The sequence below is a fragment of the Molothrus aeneus genome, chromosome Z (genome assembly GCF_037042795.1).
Source record: "Molothrus aeneus isolate 106 chromosome Z, BPBGC_Maene_1.0, whole genome shotgun sequence".
NCBI lineage: Eukaryota > Metazoa > Chordata > Aves > Passeriformes > Icteridae > Molothrus > Molothrus aeneus.
In genome coordinates, this window is record NC_089680.1 from 31,545,948 (window position 1) to 31,567,372 (window position 21,425).

Consider the following 21,425-nt stretch of genomic DNA (forward strand, 5'->3'; position numbering starts at 1 on the left):
ACTGGCTATGTATTCAATTAATACTGTTTTCTGTCTAGCACCATGTCTATCACATCTTAAGTCTCAAATGCATAACGAGTTTAGTTAAACTCAGTTTAGTTAATCCTCCAACCTCAGAGAGTTTAGTCACTGTCACTAACAAAAAGCCATGTTTCAACCTGCTTACTGCCAGGCAGACCTCAAGTGTGTAAATTACCTTGGGCTTTTCCACAAGACCCTCACTCATCCCTCCAGCACCAGTACCATGGGTGACAGTGGAGAGCTCCCATGCAGGAGGAGGAAGATAATCTGCAGGAGTGCTCTGTACTGAGCTGGGCATTGCCTGAGATTGTGTTGCACAGCACATTGGCTGAGGAGCCTGCCTTGCCCAGAACTCTGTCCTTGATGCTCATGAGGCTCAGCACTGGCATAGAAATCACTGAGGTTTTTTTGAATGCAAACATCAATAATACACTCCATGTTTTCTTCTGGTTTTCAGCTTTAATTACTGTTAATTCAAAAGCCTAGTACTGTTCAAAATATTTGAGTTAGACTCCCTGGGGTGTGAATACTTCAAAGCATGCTGTTTGCTTATTGATGGCTTACAATCACAGATATGACCCTCTAATCATTTTGATATGCCATGTGAATGAATGTGAGAATTTTCTCCTTAGCCCTTGTCCTTTTCTGTTATAATAACATTGTGATGGTGACATTTAAAGTATGATAGCTGTAGGCAAAAGCTGTAACTCATATTAAAACCCAAATAACAATGTTTCTCAAATGTCTCTGTAGATGGATGGAGGTCTGCTTGGACGAAGAGCTGCCCCCAACTACAGAACTGGAAGAAGGCTTAAGAAATGGTGTTTACCTTGCCAAGCTTGCAAAATTCTTTGCACCTAATGTGGTGTCAGACAAAAAGATCTATGATGTGGAGCAGGCACGCTACAAGGTAATAACTTTCTCAGTTCTCTCACAAGGATGACAAAACCCAGCAATGTTTGTCTTCCAGCTCCTAAAGATTCCCAAGCATGGCTGGTTAGATTTCTGTATCTTTCTTTAAAGGCTGTAGGGACTAGATAGAAGATGCACAGCTGCAGGAAGCCTGCATGATAAGTTAGAAATATTCTACCCTTAGAAAAAATGTTTTGGTGTTGTTTCAAGTTTTTAAAGATGCACAAATTACACTTCTGGCTCCATGGAAATCATGAGCTTTTCAACTGATAAAGTTATTTCTCATTAGGAATAGAAGTCAAAAGCAATTTAACAACTATTTCAAACGTTCTTCATTTTCTATGTTGAAATTCACTTCATTTGATCTCTGTGTTTATTTTATCAACTTTTAACAACAAGAAGCCAAAACCAAGCCACCGGTAACTAAGCCTAGCTTGTTCCCTGTGCAGGCTTTTGCTAGTTCCAAAAACCTTGATAATACAAAGATATGTACACTCATGCACAGTAGTCCCACTATAGAATGCATTATCTCAACATGTAGAGGGGGCAGAAAAAGTTCATGGTTAAGAATTCCAGTTACATTTAAATATTTCTCTTGAAAATCTCAAAAACTCAAGAGATTCCTTTTTCCCTTTACCCTAAAAATTAACATTGAAAATAAAATAAAAAATACATTCCCACTGTATTCTTATGCTGCTTTATAGGCTTTAGGGAGGGTCAGGTATTCAGGTAGAACTGAAGACTTGCAAGATTTCCTTCTGTTCTTCATGGTAGTGCTGAGCAGTGTTGCAACTCCTGTGTTTTGGTTCCTTGTCTTTGACATCCAACCTCTTCTCCCAAAGAATACTGAAGGACTGTACAAATCTCTACTTCCATCACAGTCCACCCTAATGGGTACAAATCTGGCTTATGTAACATGAAAGAATGAGCTGAACTCAGCATGGAGCTGTTTATGTGTTAGGATGCTTCATTAGCAAAATTGAAGCTGTTACACTTTGGTCTCTGGGTTCAAATAAGGGAAAATTCTGTGAACTCAACTTCAGGATATAAAACTGGGAAAGCACAGGAGGATCAATAAGTAGAGAATTTTCTTAATGTGACTTTCATAATCTTCTACGTTTCCAATAGAGATCTGGCCTTCATTTTCGACACACTGACAACACTGTGCAGTGGTTAAGAGCAATGGAGTCCATTGGTCTGCCTAAGGTAAGCCTTTAAATTTCAGCAAAGAAATTTAAATAAAACCATTGGCTCAAATCATTGGCTCACTGAGATCCCTTTTCATTTGCTTGAGCATAAACAGTTCCTTATAGTAAGTCTACAGGGAAGGGGTAATTCAAAAAACAAATCTGAGGAGAAGGTAATGTGGAAAGCAGTGGGAGTGTCAGTGCTGTGTTGCTGCTGGCAGTGTGTGTGGGCTGAGGCAGGGACACTAGCAGTGCTTGAGCTAGCTCAAACACTTGATATCATACTGCTAATGCAGTCTCTGGGGGGGGCCTAGAAGGAACATGGTTTAAAACAGAAAACTTAAATATTTGCTTCCTTTAGGTTACCTCTTCACATCGTGCCTCTTGCTGCCTCCTCCTCTTACTGTACGTGCCAGTTTCTCTGCTTCTACCCTGTTTCCAGACTGTTCTTGCACCCTTCAGTGCCTCTGCGTGACTGTGCTGCTGCTCTTCTTCCACCAGCTGCTTTCTTGGGTCACCTCTTATATTTGCCTTCCTCCTTGAGGTCTTCACTTGTCATCTCCCCCCTCTGCTGCTGTTTCTGGGCACCAGTGAGTCTATTTTGGATGAAAATCCTTTAAGAAAGGGCTGTGTGCAAACACCTATGCTGCTTGTTTATACCTTCCAGCAGCAACACACAGGCCAAGGTGAGCAGTTCCCCACCCCAGGGTGTCTGGGTGCCCACAGCCTGAGTGCTGCCTGAGGCACTGTGGTCAGGCACAGTGGGGATGCTCAGGCAGCTCCTTGAAGGGCAGAATGGACCAAGGGTCAGCTGCTGTAGGCAAACTCTCTGCAGGTGCCCATAACAAAAACGGGACTCATGACTGCCATCAGAAATGCCGGAGAGGTGGGAAGGTTTCCTGCCCTTTCCAGGTTAGGCGTTTTTTTTCCAGTTGAGTCCTTCAGTCCTCTGTTCAGCTGGCTGATTTCCACCCTGCCATCTCTCCTCTGAAAGATTGTGTTTCTGTCGCAAGGGATGGTCAAGGCCAAAAGCTTTCCCAATTCTCCCTCACAAAGCTGTTTTGAGTAAATGATGAAGAGGGCACTGTGCTCCTAACTTACTCAGTCTGGTCCTATTAACCATGGGACAGTGCAGCCCCGAGTGACCAGCTGGGGCTGGAAACATGCTGCCAACTCTCACGGCTAACTAAGTCTTTTTATTATATTTCTGTGGAGAAATAGTGTTTAGTGACTGGGACCAAGGCCAGGAACAAATTAGTGGTAGAACCAGAACTGGAACTTATGATGTGACTTCTTGGCTAAATTGCTTCATATTCCTCTCTCTAAATATCTTCCTTTGCAAATGATGTATTCACAAAGTTAAGGGTGCTGGCAATTAGAATTATGCATTTTTAAACCATACTTGATAGGTTTGGTTTGTAATGAGGCTTTGCAAATTGTAACTGCATTCCAGATTTTGCGTGTCTGTAGAGGGCAAGCACTACTGGCTGGGCTTATGCCAAAGAACATTTTCTAAAAATCTTATTGAAATGCTGCCTCCTCATCTTCCTTTTTTCCCCTCTTATTAAGTAGCTTTTATGCTTTATTTAGCTGCTCTTTATGAAAACTACTGATTGAGTTAAAATAACATCAGAAGAGATGTGACTCATGGCTGTATAAAAGTAACAGCTGAAATTCTGTAAATTTAAGGTATGGTTCTGCAGAGTAAATGTTTCTGCTCAGTCATAAGTCTTCTCTTTTAAGTGTGTGCTCTTTGCCTTTTAGATCTTTTATCCAGAGACTACAGATGTCTATGATCGGAAAAACATCCCTAGGATGATATACTGCATTCACGCTCTAAGGTAACTGCTGACACCTATAAAAGTCATAGTAACAGCCAAAGTTTGGAGTGTAAGTCTTGAAATGGTTTCAGCATAACCAGTGTATCAAAATCTGTCAGAATTTTCAAGTTCATTAGTTATAAGTTGGAGATAAAAATTGAACTTTGTCAGGTCTATTGGACAAATGACTTTCAAAATAGAAATTAAGGACTACTGAATTTAGCACACACATCCCTCTCTCAATAGTACACCCCCCTTGCAAAATTAACATACAATTTCAAAATACATACTTCAACCAAAATCAAACAAATTAAGAGAAACTTAGCAAAACATTAGTAAAACCATGGAGCAGACATGCTGATCAGAGTGAAAATAATGATGAACTGACGTATTTCTGTCCCAAAACTGAAGCAACTAATTACTGTATTCTGTGGTAATTAATGTAAAAATGATACATTCTCAAAGACTTAAAAATTCTGAGCAACTTGACTTTTAATGTAAAGTCAGAGAGGCCTTGACTACACCATTGGAAGTAGTGATTAAGGTTTTTTTGTGTTCTGCCTTAAGGATTTTCTTTATGTTTAGCAAAAACATCTGCCCTGTGCTGTCCCTGGTGTGAGGGGCAGTGTTGTTGGCAGACAGCTCCACCCTCCTGTGGTTTTTCTAGTTAATTTCCTCCACATAGAGACCTTTCCCTTTAAATATTTTTGGCACTAATCTTTCACAGGAACAGAATTAACTTGCACTCCAAACTTTCTTCTCTGTTTCTAATGTTGTTCAAAGGCACATTATCTGCTCCAGGGCCGTAAGACAGAAACTATTTAATACATGCTTTATTGAATCTTCTTTAGGGTTAATCCTTGAAATCATGTGCCCACTCTTGCATTATGGGATGTGCACTCACTCCCAGTAAACAGGACTTATGTCACTAATGTTCACTGTATTTGCTTAACATGCCAGGTGTTCATACTTCACAGCCCAGTATATTTTTGCCATCTTTGACAAGAGTTCCCCCTTGAAATTATTGTACTTGGTGTACTATTAACTGGGAATTGACACCAGGACTATTTGAGGGTGGTTCTTGCCTGTAACTTGGTAGTGCAGTCTATCCTGACAGCAGGTGTCTTGTGTAAACTTGAATTTCCTAAAGAGAATATGTGGGGCTACAACCAAACCAGGTCAGGCTGACTCAGGGGCTGTGTACCCCCCACCCCCCAGCTGTGTTATGGGCCAGCTCGGATGTTTTGCAGGAGGTGCAAGAACACATTTAATTTTAATATTTGCTCTCTCATGTATATAGGACATTATTAACTCTGGATTTGAATGCTACGTAAACAACAGCTCCATCAAATATCTTCTTAATATCTGCTTTATCATTGCAATGGCAATGCCTCTTATCCTGACTGAGGTTTACAGTGGATTGACCTATGGTAAAAATTTTCCTTTCTCCATCTTAGCATGCCCCAAGATTTATGCAGTACCAGAATTAGTCTGTGTTGTCTCAGCTTTCACTTCGAAGTTTGTCCTCTTTAAATTACTTTTTCTTGATGCATATCAACACAAAGCTCCAGCTCTGTACCTGTGTACTTACTATGTTTTTGGGTTTTTTTTAGTGCTATTATTTTAGAAATGGACTTTGTATCAAATGTGTCATGCCATACTGAAGGGGAATAGGCCTGGAATGCTTTTATTTATTATGCTTTCCCATGAGATTGTAGGCCCCTGTGCCTGTATCCTGTGCAGGATGTAAGAATAGAAGAAGCAATGATTGAGCTTTATTTCCATACCTTAAATGGTAAAATGCATGCCAGAAGTCCTTCACTTTAATCTTTTAAATCAAACTTCAATCTCAGTCATGCAATGTCACACAAGCTACATTGGAAGCTGTTTGGGAAAGAATAGAATTAAGCACAGCGTGCTTTGCTTGGCCATCAGTGCTCCCAGGTGGACTGGCACAGAGGAACGCAGAGTTGTATCCAAAACCTATATTTGACATCTGAAAAAATAATATTTTGCAGGAAAAGTCATTGGCAGTTTATTGTTTTGCTGATCTTTTGCTACTAGAAGGCCTGAAGATAGATGGGTACTCTAAGCATGATGGTTTAGATGGGTACTCTAAGCATGATGGTTTAAATATAGTTTTAGGATATGTACTGATTCAAGACTGAAATTAAGACCATTGCACTTAAAGCATGTGGGATGTCTTGAGCTGTCAAACACAACACTGCTCTGGCCAGGAAGGAGCTACTTAGCAAACAATTTCTTATTATATTCCTGATGAATGTAATTACCTCTTGCTTTTCTCTCACTGAAACATCAATACTTGAAGTATTGACTGGGCTAAAGGCCAGGAAGAAATCAGTGGTAGAACTAGAACGTCTGCTTCTGACCTGAAAAATACAAAGGCATAGATTCCATTTCTTGCACCATTTTTTTGCTGAAAGCAGACTTATGTTTATTCGTGCACTAAATGAGGTTAAGAACAGCTTCATTTAAATTAAGATGCTAAGTGATTCTTCTTCATAAATAACAGTGCTTGGGGATATTTTTTCACCAAAAAATTTAGTTTTCAAATTATCTTTGTGAGAAGATCAGTGCTATATCTACAGAAACTATCCCTCTGGAAGCTGGACTGCTTCAAAGCATTGTTTTCCTAGGAAGCAGCAGAATAACAAGCATGCTGTAAAAGAAAAAACATGCTATTTTCATATCTATTTTTCACAGCATGTTATACATGAGCTAATCCTAAAACAAGTCCTGGGAACATCTGCCTGATATGAGATGCAGTTCTCTGTGGGTGATGCTTTCTATTGAAAGGAGTTTCACCTAGGAACTCCTCTTTCTCCTTTGTTTTCCCCTTGCTCCTGATGAATTCAGTTTTCTTAACCACGGGGATCCCTGCTTTTGACTTTGTGTGTTTTCTGAGGTTCAAGTTACACAACAAAAGCATTAAGCAAGCTGTTTCAAGTGAAATTATAGGGGAAGTGTCTTTGTGTTCTCTGCAAGACTTGAAGAACATTTTCAGCACCATCTGGTGGTTAATAAGTTTATCCAAACAAAGGAGTATAGGAAATACCATACATGGTTCAACATCCTTCTGGAAGTGCTGAACAGCAAAAGGAATAGTCTTTAATGTTCATAGCACTCTTTTTTCTTGTATCTTTTTATTGTGGTGACCCAAAAAAGAGTCAGCACCATCAGCCGCTGATTTCCATAACTGTTTGTATGACACCCAGCATTTCAGACAGGATTGTGTCCCTGTCTCAAACTTGGAGCAAAATCTTTCTTTACTCAGAAAGACTGGAAGGCAGACCTGGGTAACAGAGGAACCTGGTTCCTAACTATAGTCTTCTAAAGTCTATGTGCTTTTTTTTCCCCCTGAAACAGCTAATTTACATTTTAGACAATTTGAAATATAAGAATGGTATCAGCAATAGTTTTGAGAAGCTGCAAAGGCAGATTGACCTACCTGAAATCCTTTGTTGTGTTCATCCACATGGGGGCAGGACAGAGGAGTAGCTGTGGCAGCATGGAAGATACATGAGGACTCCATGTGCTCCTAAATACGTACAACAGCTACAAACTACCTGCTTTGAAATGTCATCCCATAATTTGCTAGTACAAAAAATCTCCTCTACAACAAAACACAGAAGGGATATATGCTTCTCTAGAAACAGAACCCCTAAAATACAAAAGACATTTGCAATGAATGATGTTGGGGTTGAAGTAAGTTTCAAAAGAGGTGAAAAACAATCCTTTTGGAAGAATGTGTTATTTAAGTAACATAGATTTTTACAACTTATCTTTTTTCATTCTTTCTTGCTTAACTTACTTGTTTATTGAATTTCACTGATAAATTATAGAAACATCAGTCTTATGTAGATAAGTACATGCCTTGTGTTTCAAAGCTACTCACAAAATATGTATGTATTCAGCTGTTTTATTTCCAATATCACCCCAGAGCTCTAGGAATGAGTGAAGGTATTTTTCACACTATATTGAAATGAAAGTATTCTTGGATAGTACATAAAATCAACTTTCTTAATTTTCCAAGAGTAAAATAGCTAATGACACAAACATTTTGAGATGGTGTGGGGTGGGCTTACAGGTCATTGTTCCTCTACCCTTAGTAAGAAGGGTGTCAGTGATTTATGTCTTCTGTTAGTAATTACAGGGGTGTAATTAATGCAAGTTAAACCATAACATAGATCCAAAGATATAAGCTGTGCTAAAATGCTTTCAGATCTTGATTTTCCCCCAGTACTAGCTTTTCTATTTCTTTACCTGTCTTTCACTGAGGCTTTCTTCTTGTTTGTACATCCCCTGTGACCTGAGATACACAGACAGTGCCTCTCTCTCAGAGGTGCTTCTTGGAAATAAAAGATTTCTCTTTTTGTAAGATTTAAAAATACAGCATAAAGAAAATTGAAGTGACAATTTATACTGTATTGCCACATGCAAGTCAAGGGTTAAAGGACAAGCTTCTATAAAAGTGCTTTTCTTTTGTACAGAAAGTAAACTTCTCCACCACATGCAGAACTTTAAACCCTAATTTTCTTCTTTGCAGTTTATATCTCTTCAAACTAGGACTAGCTCCACAGATCCAGGACCTTCTGGGAAAAGTAGACTTCACAGGTAAAAAAATGCTTATCTAAGCATATATTAAATGGTTTTTTACACTGAAAATCTGCTAACATTGTACATATTTTCTATTATGGCCTCTCTCGTCTGACAACATTGTTACAAACACTGTTACAAATTAAACAGGTGGAAGGCTGCACAGGAGGGAGGGAATTTTCATTGAATACTTGTCATATCTTAGAGTCCTTCAAAACGGGGAGGAAAACTTCTCAGAAGCCCTGGTCAGAAGCACTTTCAGAAACATTTTTGTAGGTATGATTATTCATAGTGAAATTGTCATGTTTCTGTTCTGACAATTTTTTTTTTTTTTGTCTGAATAGAGGAAGAAATCAGCAACATGCGAAAGGAGCTAGAGAAATATGGTATACAGATGCCATCTTTCAGTAAAATTGGTGGGATTCTGGCCAGTGAATTATCAGTGGACGAAGCTGCCTGTAAGTGTGACTCCTGTTCTCTACCAAATGCTTTGACAGAATGCTAACAACATATGTTCTGTGCTCTCATTCACTTAGTTTGCCACCTCTTAAGAGCTAGAAAGGAAAGCAAACAAATTTTCACTACCACATTGCTTTATTGTTACAACACCTCTTCAACATTTGCAGTCTGAGGTTTTTTGGTATCTCCATTGACCTATAGGAAGTGCTACCAAAAGCAAAGATTTCTCACAATATTTTGATGTTTCTGTTTTTATGTTTTGTGTTTTCTGGTAGGTAGTGCTCCTCTAGAATAATGAATTGACCTCTGTGAGTGCCTCTGCACCATATGAGTACTATGAAGACAGCCATGGGAACATGGTGCCTTCTCTGTGCTGCCTCTTTTTATTTTTTGCCTTTTGCAGTTTTCCTACAACACCCAAACATGTTGCTGTGAGGACAAGTCATTGTTCCAGACAGAGAACTCTCTCACATATGGTGTTGTATGTTTGGAACTTGCCTCCCTGGGTAGCTCTCAATCTGTCTGACCACAGGGGTCTGACCCATTGCATGGTAGAACCCTGCTGGAGGGTAGGCCCTGCTGGACAATTAGGGTTCTTTTGAGTCTATCTTGAGCAGCTTCCATTCAAAACCAGAATTTTTTCTGCTGCTCATGCCTATTCATGTGTAAGTCTTGGTGTTTTTCTCTATATCACTTTTTTTGTGTGTGTGAAATGAAGTGATACATTACCAAAAAAAATTGCTTGAGTTTAAATTATATGAAATCAAGTGCATTCCCTTAAATCAACACTTGAGTTATTTTAAGATCTTGGTTGTCTTTTCAGAAGAGTAAACTGAGGAACAGAAGGGTTGTCTTTGCTACTTTATTCAACCCTGCAAAGTGGCAAGCTGATTCATGATATTACTTAGTGTGCTGAAATTTTCAGAGCCTAACTTAAAACACACTTGATGTTGATTCAAATTGTCTGTGTTGCGTATTTTGAAACCTGCTTAATGTGTGCACGCTTCACCAAAGCTAGATCTTAAAATGCTGTTTTTTAAAGTGGCAGGAGTTTTTTAGCAGATTTTTAGATATTTAGTGACTACCAAGTATTTTTTCAGGGAGCTCCCTCCACTGAAGATGAAACATCCTTCACTGAAAGTCTTATTATAGTGTGTAGGGCTTCCTTGAACTTGTGAAGTGTTTTCAATCTTAACAAAGCAGGGTTTCCTGATGCTGGTTCTGTCCCTCTGAACAAGGATTGTGCTGTAGATAACATGCTCTGCCCCACGACAGGAAACATCTGCTATGGGAACCCTCACACACTAGTGAGGTTGGATAATGGAGATCCTACCAAAGGAAGGGGTCTACCGTCCTCTTCCTAAGTGGAGTATGCAAAAGGAGATAGAAAAGTGGAACAACTGCTGATGACTCCTGCTCTGCTGCCAGAAATAGTATAAATCAGCATGGGAAGAATAAGTTGAGGTGCTTTCACAGAGAGCTTTTTCGGGAAGGAAACCTCTCTCTTATTACAAGCTTCCAGCCTGCTCTTTCAAGTCCAGTCAGGCTTCTCATTTTTTCTCCTGGTAGGTGGTTCACATCTACCAACATCTGTTTGATTCTCTCCTAATCTTGAACATATCTTTTGACTGCTTTTTGCTAGCTCCATTTAGGTTATTGTAGCCTCTTACACAACTGTGAAAGAGATAACACCCTTCCTATGTGTTTTGTCATATGAGGATGTTTGGATCATATATGTGTCTAAGGACAGTTTTCTTAGTCCCTTGGAGTGGGTATGGATGTACACAGAACCACAGAATGCCTCAAGCAGGGAGGGACCCATGTGGACAATTGAGTCCAAGTTTCTGATCTGCATAGGATTACATAAAACTAAACCATACAGCTAAGAGCATTGTCTAGATGCTCCTTGGACTCTGTCAGGTTTGATGCTGTGACCATTTCCCTGGGGAGCCTGTTCCAGTGATTACCACCCTTTCAATGAAAAACCTTTCCTCCTGCTCAATGTGAACTTTGTCTTTTCACAAAGTTCAGTAACAAATGAAACCGGTGTGCTTCTCTGCTAGTATCTCCTCCACCTTGCTAGCTGCTTCTACTGCCCAGCTGTATTCTGCTGAGCTAGAGTGAAACAATTTTAGAACAACCTTCTGGCATGAGCTCAGTGCTAAGCAATGGATTATCCACCAACAGCTATGCAAGTTCCAGTAGCTGCCATCTCTGAGGGTGTATGGCTTCACTTCATCCTTCATTTGCCCCTATTGAGTGTTCAGTGATATGATCTTTTGTCTGACTTCCCTAAATTTGTACAGTCCTTTTTTCCATAAAACCTCAAATCTGAAGCATCTCTACTTTCTTTCATAAAGTGAGAGAAATTAAAGTCTTTTAGACTCAGATATTTAGACCTACAGTTAAACTTAATCCAAATAACCTCTTTTTACTGCATGCTTTTCTCCACTTTAGCAGCACAATGCAGGGCCAAGTAGAAAGTAAGTATTGACAAAGTAAGGAAAGATGGTCATTGTGTTTTCCCTTCACACATCTTGGTGGCATGAAAGTAAATCCTAGGCAAGCTGCTGTGCTGATAAATGGGGAGCTGCAATGTTCCTCCTTTGGGATATGACCTAGATACACAGTCTGTAAAATATTTCAGATTAATGTGCCACCAGACAGGTACTGGGGTCTCTTTGTGGCATGAAGGCCCAGATATAAAGTGCAGCTCTAGTGCAAGTCCTTCATCCAGACTGATCTTAGGGCCAAATATGTTCAGGGAGTAACTGGGAGGGGTATATTAGCTATTACTCTACATCTAATTCATCTATAAGTGGTTTTGAATTTATACACTCATGCAAATTTACTGTATGAAAAAGCATGAGATTTTGTGACTCTTAAATTCTTGGAGTCAATTATTTGTTTAGTAGATGAAGTTTATTTCTCAAAGGAAAGGCTTAACACTTAAGCTGATCAGTGTCTGCGGTGAGTCCATTCTATGGCACTCTTTTCCCTTTTTCCTGTGTTTTGAGGACCTGCAAAGCCTGCTGAATGTTTTTTGCCTCTGCTTGAACTCTGCTGTCTTGTGGCTTTGCAGGTGACAGGAGGAGGGACCATTACATCAGGGTGTCTCATGTGTCTAGGGGTTCATGGAGATCTTGATGTGCAAAGATCCATCTCAGGGAGGCTCAAATGTGAGGTGCAGGGCTGCATCCTGCCTGTGGGGGAAGGGTCTTAAATGTGTTTCCAGAGGATTAGTTTAATGGAACTTCAATTTCCTTATTCTTGTGCAGCATATCTCAGATATACTCAGTTTAGACAGTAGTCTTATATGGAGACACACAGCTTTAAGATAAAAATTACCAAAAATACTTTCAATCCTATATGTAATTACCTTCTAAATAAAATAGGACTTGAATGATAAAATATAAATCATGGGGTTTTTTTTTCTGTCAGTAAAATATTAACCATATCATGGTTTACCCTCAGCCAGCAGCCAAGCCCCACACAGTCCCTCACTCATTCCCCAACCAGCAAGATCAGAAGGGTAAAAGCTGGAGAACTCATGGGCTAAGAAAAAGACAGGTTGATAGGAAATGCAAAGGCCACACACACAAGCAAAACAAACCAAAGAATTAATTCACTGCTTCCCATGAGCAGGCAAGTGTTCAGCCATCTCTGGGAGAGCCAGGCCCCATCACATGTGATAGTGACTTGGGAAGACACACTCCATTACTACAAATGTCCCCCTCTTCCTTCTCCTCCCCACTTTATACACTGAGCTTGGTGCCACATGGTCTGGAATATCCCTTTGGTCAGTTTGGGTCACCTGTCCTGGCTCTGTCTCCTCCCAGCCTGCCAAGCACCCCCAGTCCCTCCCCAGTGTGGCTGTACCAAAAGCAGAAAAGGCCTTGGCTCTGAGCAAGCCCTGCTCAGCAGTAACAAAAACATCTCTGTATTATCAACTCTCTGTTCAGCACAAATCCAAAACACAGCCCTATAGCAGCCACTGAGAAAAAAATTAACTCTACCCCAGCTGAAACGAGCACCCCCCTGTTTGGGGGAAGGGTGAACATGGAACAGACAGCAATGTGCCACCTTTGAGTAAACACAAAGTTCTGCAGTCTAGAGGGAAAATGGTGTGGAATGTTCAAATCTGTAAATTACTGAACATAAATCCAACACTCCTTTCAAATAAATCAGAAGAAACAGTGACAGCTTTGACTTTTTTTGCTTCCTGAAGTTTAGGACTGTGCTTTCAATTTTAGTGCATGCAGCTGTAATAGCAATCAACGAAGCTGTGGAGAAGGGAATAGCAGAGCAAACCATCGTGACCCTGAGGAATCCAAATGCAATGTTGCTTAACGTGGATGAGGAACTGGCACAGGACTATCAGAATGAGCTCTTTGATGCTAAAAGGAAGAAAGAATCAAATGCAAGACTCAAGGTAGTGGTGTTTTATTTGTACTCCTAGTACATGTGTTTCTTCATATTTCTTGTCACACTATGGCATTATTATTGCTCTAAAAATTAACTTAATTTTAAAAATTATTACAGTTGGGAAGAACCCTCCACTTTTAACATAACTAAGAGAAATAATGATAATGAAATAAGCTAAAAGCCAATTTTATAAGAATATGATTACTATGAGTATGATGCAGCTTAACTTTGCTCAAAGGCTAAATATACCAGAAGACTAAATAGTAAAAAAACCTAGTTTTCTTCCATTAATTGCTTTAGGAAAAACAAATCTACTGCTTAAAAAGTTGTAAACACAATAATACCCTTCTTTGAGTATAAAGTATAACCTCTGCCACAGATATTTAATGTGAAATTATTTGCAGTGTTCTTTTACATGAGAGCTAATGGTCTCTATGATAAAGTGCCAATTTCCTCAGTTCACTTAGTCAACAAATTGCTTTACAAATACATTCAGCAAATGCTTTAGCTGACGCAGTTTTAATGACTTTGGCTAATAGCTTTTCTCTCTGCAAACTGTTTTGTGTGAACTAGCAACAATTTTGTTTTCTTAGAATGGCACAATTTCTGATGAAGAGAGAGATGTCTACGAGGAATTGCTGACACAAGCTGAGATTCAAGGCAATATCAATAAAATAAACAGTAAGCTATTCTGGATCCTCATGGAAGTGTGCACAAAATATGTCATCTCCCAGATTCCAGCGGAACACAACTAGAGTCCACCTGAACAAACAAAATATTTCTTTGGAAACTTGTAAAATATGCACAAGTGCCTAATATCTGTCTACAACTGTTTCTGTCATGCCATTCCTTCTCTACTAATCTTTGTGGGGGGAGGGGCTAATTTCTGTTTGTGGTTTTTGCTGTAAGGATTCCTCAGTTCAGAATCAAATAATTTCTTGCCTGCTCTGTTTCTTTGTTCTTTTTGTGTGCAGTATACTGTAAATTTTGACCCCCTCTTCTATATAGACCCAAAATTAATTCACAGACTTTGGCTTAGCTGTGGTTGAACTGCTTCCACCCAGGCTCACACAGAGCCAGAGACTCCCTTTGTAGGATTGGACATGAAAGAGGTAATTCTCTGCTAGATAAAGATTGCCATGCTAGCTGGCTTTTACAAAAAGTGAGATGCTGACAGCAATGGACTTCTTTTCCCCAGGAAAGCTGTATTTGCTGTTTATAGGCATTGTTTTCCTTTCAGTTCACATAGCTTTAGTCCAAGTGAATGAGGCTATTGACCGGCAAGATGAAGGGGCACTGATGGCAGGCTTGAACCGCCCTGGTCTGAGCCTACTTGAAGTTCTGCCGCAAAATTCCTCATGGTATCTATTGCAATTGTGTGATTCTAAAGAACAGAAAATGCAGGTAATCGAAATGAACAGGTACTACATGTCAGTTTGCACTTTTTTAGCTGGTTTTAATCCAGAGAGAAATTGTCTTTACTCTGCCTTTTCTGCATCATTTATGAAAAGTTTTATAAAGATTTGAGAATAATTGATGTATTAATCAACACCAAAGAGCTGCATTTGCTCTAAAGAGCATGGTATCCTTCTGAGTATTTACTAACTAAGATACAAGAAGAAAATTTAAGGCATAACATGCAGCCCCTAATATTTTGTTTCCAAAGTGAGTTATAACTTGAGTACAAATAAAAGTAATTTTGAATCATTAACATTAAAATAAAGTGCCAGTTGGGTTTTAAGGAGAAAATCTATTAATTTAAGTAAGATGAAAATCACAGGAGAAGATTAATGCTGTGTTTACTTAGCCTTTTATTTGATGCACAGGTGATAGTACAATCAAATTCCAGTGTACCATCACCAGACTTTATCCCTTATCTCTCATAAAACAAAAGCATAATCAAACCTTGTTTTTTCTGATCTGTTAGATAGCAGGCATTCCAAATATGCTCGACAAAAGTGAAATACAGAAAGAAGTTAGTGTTGCCAATGCGGAAGCTGAGGCTCACAAGCTTAGTGAGTAACTGTTTTAATACTCTTTACCATCACCATTTAATTATGTTAAGATAATTGAGTCCACCAATTCTTGCACATAAACAAGGTTTCTCAAACTGAAACCATATGTGTTGCATTTTACACTCATAATCTTTCTTCTCAGTGTCACAATTGCCAAGTCACCAATCTGTGCTCCATTGGATGTACTCTTATTAAGTATATATGTACTCTTATTGAGATAAATGAGATTTGAGCTACTGGCAATCACAGCAGCAAAAAACTGAAAACTTGATGGCTTGAACAAATATTTATCAGTGCAGTATTAATTCTCATTTGGGAGCAATGACCATACTTGTAGAATTAAGACGGAGGAATATTTTTCACATTGCAGGGAAAAAAATTTCTCACTTTTAGACACATATTACCTAAATCTAACCTATTCTTAGTCTGTTAAGAATGCCACACAACACAAATAAAAAATATATAGTTAAAGGGGATCTAAATTTGCAGTGCATGTGTTGCTGCTTTTGACTGGAAACTTCTTTGCTAGGAAGTTAACCTTTGGTTGATCTGCTGTCATTTCATACTGCATTTGGGCATGGCTGTTTTGTCTCTGGTACTGTATTCAATGCTTTGAAATCCAGGCTGATTGCTTTTGTGATGCGCCTTAAAGGCTATATTGTGAGGTCAGCTTCAGTCAGAAGATAATTTGACTTTATACCTTAAATGTTAGCCTGTTTCAGATTAATTAGCCATGGTGAAGAGTACTTTCTCTGAAAGAGTCACCTCTTGATAAAGGGAAGATGTGATGTGTGAAAAGCATTAACAGCAATCTGGAGGGTAACTTAGTTCTTCTGTTTGGCTTGAGAAGAAAAAAAAGTGGTTTTTGTTATAGGACTGTGAGCAATGTAAAATATGTTTTGCAATTCGCATGCTGGGTTTCAAAACTAGAAGTCAGTAGCTTGGTTATTGGCTGCAGAACTAGTCTAGTCCATTTGTGGACCTCGACTTCTTTCCTCTTTACTTTTTTCTTTAAAAAAGCATGAATGCATGCTGTAGCTATGAGAGCCTTTCCTGGTTTCTAACTTTAGGAATAGCCAATAGAGACAGTCTTCAGGGACAACATGGCCCCATATGAATATGCTTCAGAGAAAATTACACAAGAGGTGAGGGGCTTTTTCAGGTGGGCCTGGCCAGAAGGTTTTTAAAGACTTTGTTTTGTATAATAAGCTCTTGAGTGTTGCTGTATACATGAACTGTGGATGGTATCTTCTGTACAAGAAGTCTTGTCTCAGATTTGAGCAATCAGTGGTAACTAAAAATGTTCCCTGGGTAACAGTACACAGAAAAGCCATGTGATAAGGTAGAGGAGTGGGGCTTATTGATGGAAAAGGCATTTGCATAATTGCTATTCTTCAACTAGCCACATGTGCTCTAACCTTCAAGGTTGCTTCCCTTTCTGCCAGACCAGAGTGGTGCCTTTTACAGTGTGTTCCTGGGTGTGTCCTGGCCTGGCTATCTTCAAAGATGGCTCCTCCAGGTGTGCAATTATGGTGGCAGTGACTAAGCTGAGGGATGAGGTAATGCTTCTGCAGCTGCCCAAGTGGGGTGTGTTTTTCAGCATTTTTCTGCTGGGCTTCAAACCCCTGACAAAGTCAGTCCAGCAAACAGCAAAACAGGCCAATTGTTGAGGTACTGAAAAGGTTTACACTCGTACCCTCACATTCCTTTATTTGCCTGTTTAATTTAAAATCTGAGCTGTAGCAAAGGGATTCATTTCTAGGTGGCAGTGCCTGTAAGGACTGATCTTCCACACTGGCAGAAAAGCAAACGGGTGTTGGCATGTAGAGGAAGCTCTAGAAACCATAGCATGTGGTTTTTCATCTGTTCAGCTACTAATTTTCTGGCAGAATATCCCACCCCTCTAATACATTTGGCTGATTTCCACCAGGCCTCCTGAAATGGATACTAATAATGCTGTTGGTGCTTCAGGTACTGGCCTGCTTTAGCTAGCTCAATTCGAACCTGCCAAAGGAAGAGGTGAGAGAGGAAATGTGGTGCAGAAGGAAGGGAGCATTTGGGGTGAAGCAAAACTGAGTTGCTGGAGCTGACATACACAGCAATACCTGCTGCAAGCACACCCAGGAGGAGTTTGACCTTTCTCTGTGCTAGGGTGGAGTCAGCTCCTTGTTTTGTGTTAGAGGTGCAATAAGTAGTCTCTCATTTCTAAAAGTCCAGAAATTTTAAAGTCCTCCAGTCCATTTTTTGCTCGATACCTTTGAACAGAGATGGTTTTTGCAACATTCAGCAGTCATATCATTTCACAAAAATGTTTTTTTCTCTTATGACAGAAAATGATATTCTTTGAAATAACCTAGTTGTCATCTACATGGCATGAAGAGCAAACAGCATATGAAAATTAATAAGCTTTTTTTCCCTGCTGTTCTTTAGAACTTATAGCGGTTGACAATATCAATACAGCAATTCGTAACTGTGATCCTAGTAAAACACTGGTTGCACTGATGAAACCTGAGGCACAGCTGCCTGTTGTTCACTCATTTGCTGCTGCTATCTATCAGACTGAGCTGTTCAACCTCCAACAACAGAATGCTGTGGTAAGAGTGAAAAGCTTACAACCTGCTCATTGATGTTGTGTAGCCAGACCATGAAAGAGCACAAACATAGCATGTTGTTGTGTAAAATCAGACATAATTCTCTTGCCATGGTGTTATGTATTGCATGAATCATTTTGGTTGAAAAGGCAATATTTAATTGCATAGTTTATTTCTTGCCACACTTCAGTCTGGCTGAGCTCTTGTGTTGCAACAAATCAACTGACTTTTTTTTATTGTTGCATGCTCTTAATGAGGACTAACTCTGGTTTATATATTATGTAGAAAAGTAATCCCCCTGTTATGAGTAGGATCAGAAGAGATGAGATTGTGGGGCAAAAGAAGGAAAGGGAGACTGGATGGAACGTAGAAACCCACTGAGCTCCACTACTGCTGTTGTGTCAGTCTGGCATGTCTGTGACCAGGAAACTTTCCAGGCTTCTTAAATCAAACCCATCTCCTTGATGGTATCTAGAGTGTGTAACTCAAATCTGTTACACTGCTTATTTAGCTTCCTGACTGCAGTACATTATTGTCCTACAGAACTACCTGGCACATGATGAACTGTCTATTGCAGTAGAAATGTTGTCAGCTGTTGTGTTGCTAAACCAGACCTTGGAAAACAAGGACATCCTAATGATAAAAAATCATCTCAGAAACCCATGTCTTGGCTTCAATAATCTGGAAGAGGAAAACTTGCAACGGTAAAGGTTCATTTTGTCTTGTCTGGATGAGACTTGGCAACTTCTGAAAAAATAAGTAGGCTTTTTTTGGGGGGGGCTGTCCTGTGTTGTGGCTGTGAAGTTGAAAGGGCTGCAAGATAAACATCTGTGGATTAAATTAATAAGGAAGAGTGTGACAATTGCTGTACTAGTTGAATCTAAATATAAGCAATAACAGCCTTGAAGGCTGTAGACGTGTGAGTTGCAGGGAAAATATCCTCAGAAAGCAAACATGAAGATCTTACAAGGATTTTTGCAGACACTAAAATGTGAAACAACTGTAGCTGGAAACTGTTAATCACTAACCATTCTGCAATTCTGAAAGATGGTCTTTGGAATGAGATAGTGTTTAATGCCTCAGGGTCCAGGTGATCTGTTGAGCCATAGCCAAGCCCTTTTTTGCTTGCTGGATGAGTGAATAAAAAGCTGTGGCATGCACCTGTGTTCAACATTACATGATAGCCTTCACTTGGCTGCCAGCTGCTTGCCCTGCCACTTGCCTGACTTACCATAGGCATGCTGTTACTGCAATTGCTCTCTTGTCTATCAATAAAAAATCAGGCAACACAAGAGACCTGTACCCCCAGCATGCAAAGGAGAGCATGGAAATGTGGACCAGTTCCTGTCCCTTGGCACAGACGGTGGAAGGCTCCACATGCTTCTGGAAGGCCTTAGTAGGCAAAAGGGACCACAGAAGCTGAAGATCTTCACTAGGCTGTCTGGGGACATGAATCTGAGAGCGGCCCTGGCTGGGTGTCTCAAAGCCAGAAGGAAGGCAGTCAGATTACGAATAAGAGGCCAGTTTTGGTGAGAGAGAGAAGAATGACATAAAATGGAGCAAAACTAATCCGCTACTTTGCCTCTGCTGATGTGAGGTGATGCTTGTGAGCAAGAGAAGCAATGTTAGAAATATGCAGGAATGGCCCCAAAGTGTCCCAAGTGCAGCATTTCTGGTAATGTTACTGACCCAATCTTTAGATTACACTGTCAGGAAACACAGATGAAACAGGTAGGAATTAGCTGGACTTGGCAACTAAATAAATTTTTATTATGCCATTATATTAACCTGTGCTGCCAACCATATGTTGAATATGGCAGGAAGCTTTGACTTGCACAGTACCAGAAGAGATAGAGTAGAACTAGAAAAATTTCATTGAGGAAGATGCTGTCCAATGGCTTTCTATCAGAAGAGATGGACTTGTTTGGAATGTGTTTTCTGGAAGAGAGAATTCAGGGGAAATACGGCATAGGTTTCCAAAACTGTGAATGTTGTGAAGAAGGTTACTAGAATTAGTTACTAGAATCAGATTCTAGTAGCTCTAGTTGTTTGGGGATTTTTGAGAATTTAATGAAGTAAATATTGGACCTGTCAAATATAAAGTTTAATTGTTTTTTAAAAAGCTGTCATCTCACAAAACCCATAGTGGGGCTAATTACTCAATAATTCATAAGATTTTAAAATGGAGCAGGTAAATTAATGGAGTGTAGACTTGTTTGCAACAATTAAAGTGATACACAGTCTCCAGCTCCAGAAATCCTTAGACACAGGCTACTAGATGCTGGAAAAACAAATCAGATTAGGAAATTATGAATCTCTCCTATTTTTTTTTCTGCCAGGCATTCATTCCTCAGGCTTCTGATGGAAATAGAAGATATGTATTTTATCTGAGATACTGTAGTAGTTCTACACTTGATTTGGGAATATGAAAATTATTTAACTTATATACACGTGAATTTGCACTACTGTGAAGTAGTGCAAATGTTGAGTACTGAGAAGCTCATCTGATCTTGAGCTTTCTAGGAAGCGTAGACACAGGCTACAGAGTCTGTGCTTGGATGATCTTGAGCTGTGGGAAGAGGGGCATAATTTTTTTTTCGTCCCTTGCCCATGGTTCATCATCTTCCTCATGGAGGTAGCAGGAGATGCTACTACCTGATACTACTGACTGACATTCTGGTCTTTGAATTAGTGTCTAGAAGGCAACAGTAGCTTTCTAGAGCAAGAAGCTGACTAATTATCCCCACATTTATCTGTTGCACCACATAGCAAGTTGTATGTGTGTGTATGTATTGCTATCATGCCATATAACCAAGAAAAGTTCTCTGAATTACAGGGCCATTTCTTCAGATCCTGAAATGCATGTGTAGAACAGGCAGCTTGCATGTCTGTATAATTCCTGCCAAGAGCTGAGTTTGTCTGAAACTGAGTCATTGGAAAAAAAAAATACTAGTCACTAAATGATGGATGATACATCTGACTAATACTTTATGGCACTTTATCTTACATATGAAATACACTTATGTATTTTATATCTTCTTATAGTTATGCTGATACACTATTGTCTATTAAGTCAGAGGCTTCATCTCAAGGCCAAGATTATTTAAGCTGGAATGATATCCAGAACTGCATTGACATGGTTAATATGCAAATTCAAGAAGAAAATGAAAGTAAGTAATTCTTCCTCCACATTGCCTGCAGAGGTCATAGTCAGGTCTTTGGTATGTAAATTTATGAACTGAGTGGCCTCCTTCAGACACTTCTGCAAAGAGAAGAGCATTTAAAATTTTTGAAAGCCTGATGATCTTTGACTGTCCTTGAAATATTCCTGTTTGTTTCAGACAACTGAAGAATATCACAGGGTGCTTGCCTTCTGCA

At 39.5% G+C, this 21,425-nt stretch overlaps 1 protein-coding gene across 1 annotated transcript in view; it reads left to right on the forward strand.

Moving 5' to 3' along the window:
* The first annotated feature begins 778 nt into the window (after positions 1–778).
* Positions 779–21,425, forward strand: part of IQGAP2 (IQ motif containing GTPase activating protein 2) — a 60,675-nt gene continuing 40,028 nt past the window's right edge. The window contains exons 1-10 of the mRNA XM_066568775.1: positions 779–931; positions 2,062–2,139; positions 3,885–3,961; positions 8,508–8,575; positions 8,902–9,015; positions 13,270–13,448; positions 14,035–14,122; positions 17,887–18,050; positions 18,591–18,751; positions 21,093–21,217. Of these exons, the coding sequence (XP_066424872.1) occupies positions 779–931; positions 2,062–2,139; positions 3,885–3,961; positions 8,508–8,575; positions 8,902–9,015; positions 13,270–13,448; positions 14,035–14,122; positions 17,887–18,050; positions 18,591–18,751; positions 21,093–21,217 (1,207 nt within the window). The remainder of the gene's footprint in view (positions 932–2,061; positions 2,140–3,884; positions 3,962–8,507; positions 8,576–8,901; positions 9,016–13,269; positions 13,449–14,034; positions 14,123–17,886; positions 18,051–18,590; positions 18,752–21,092; positions 21,218–21,425) is intronic.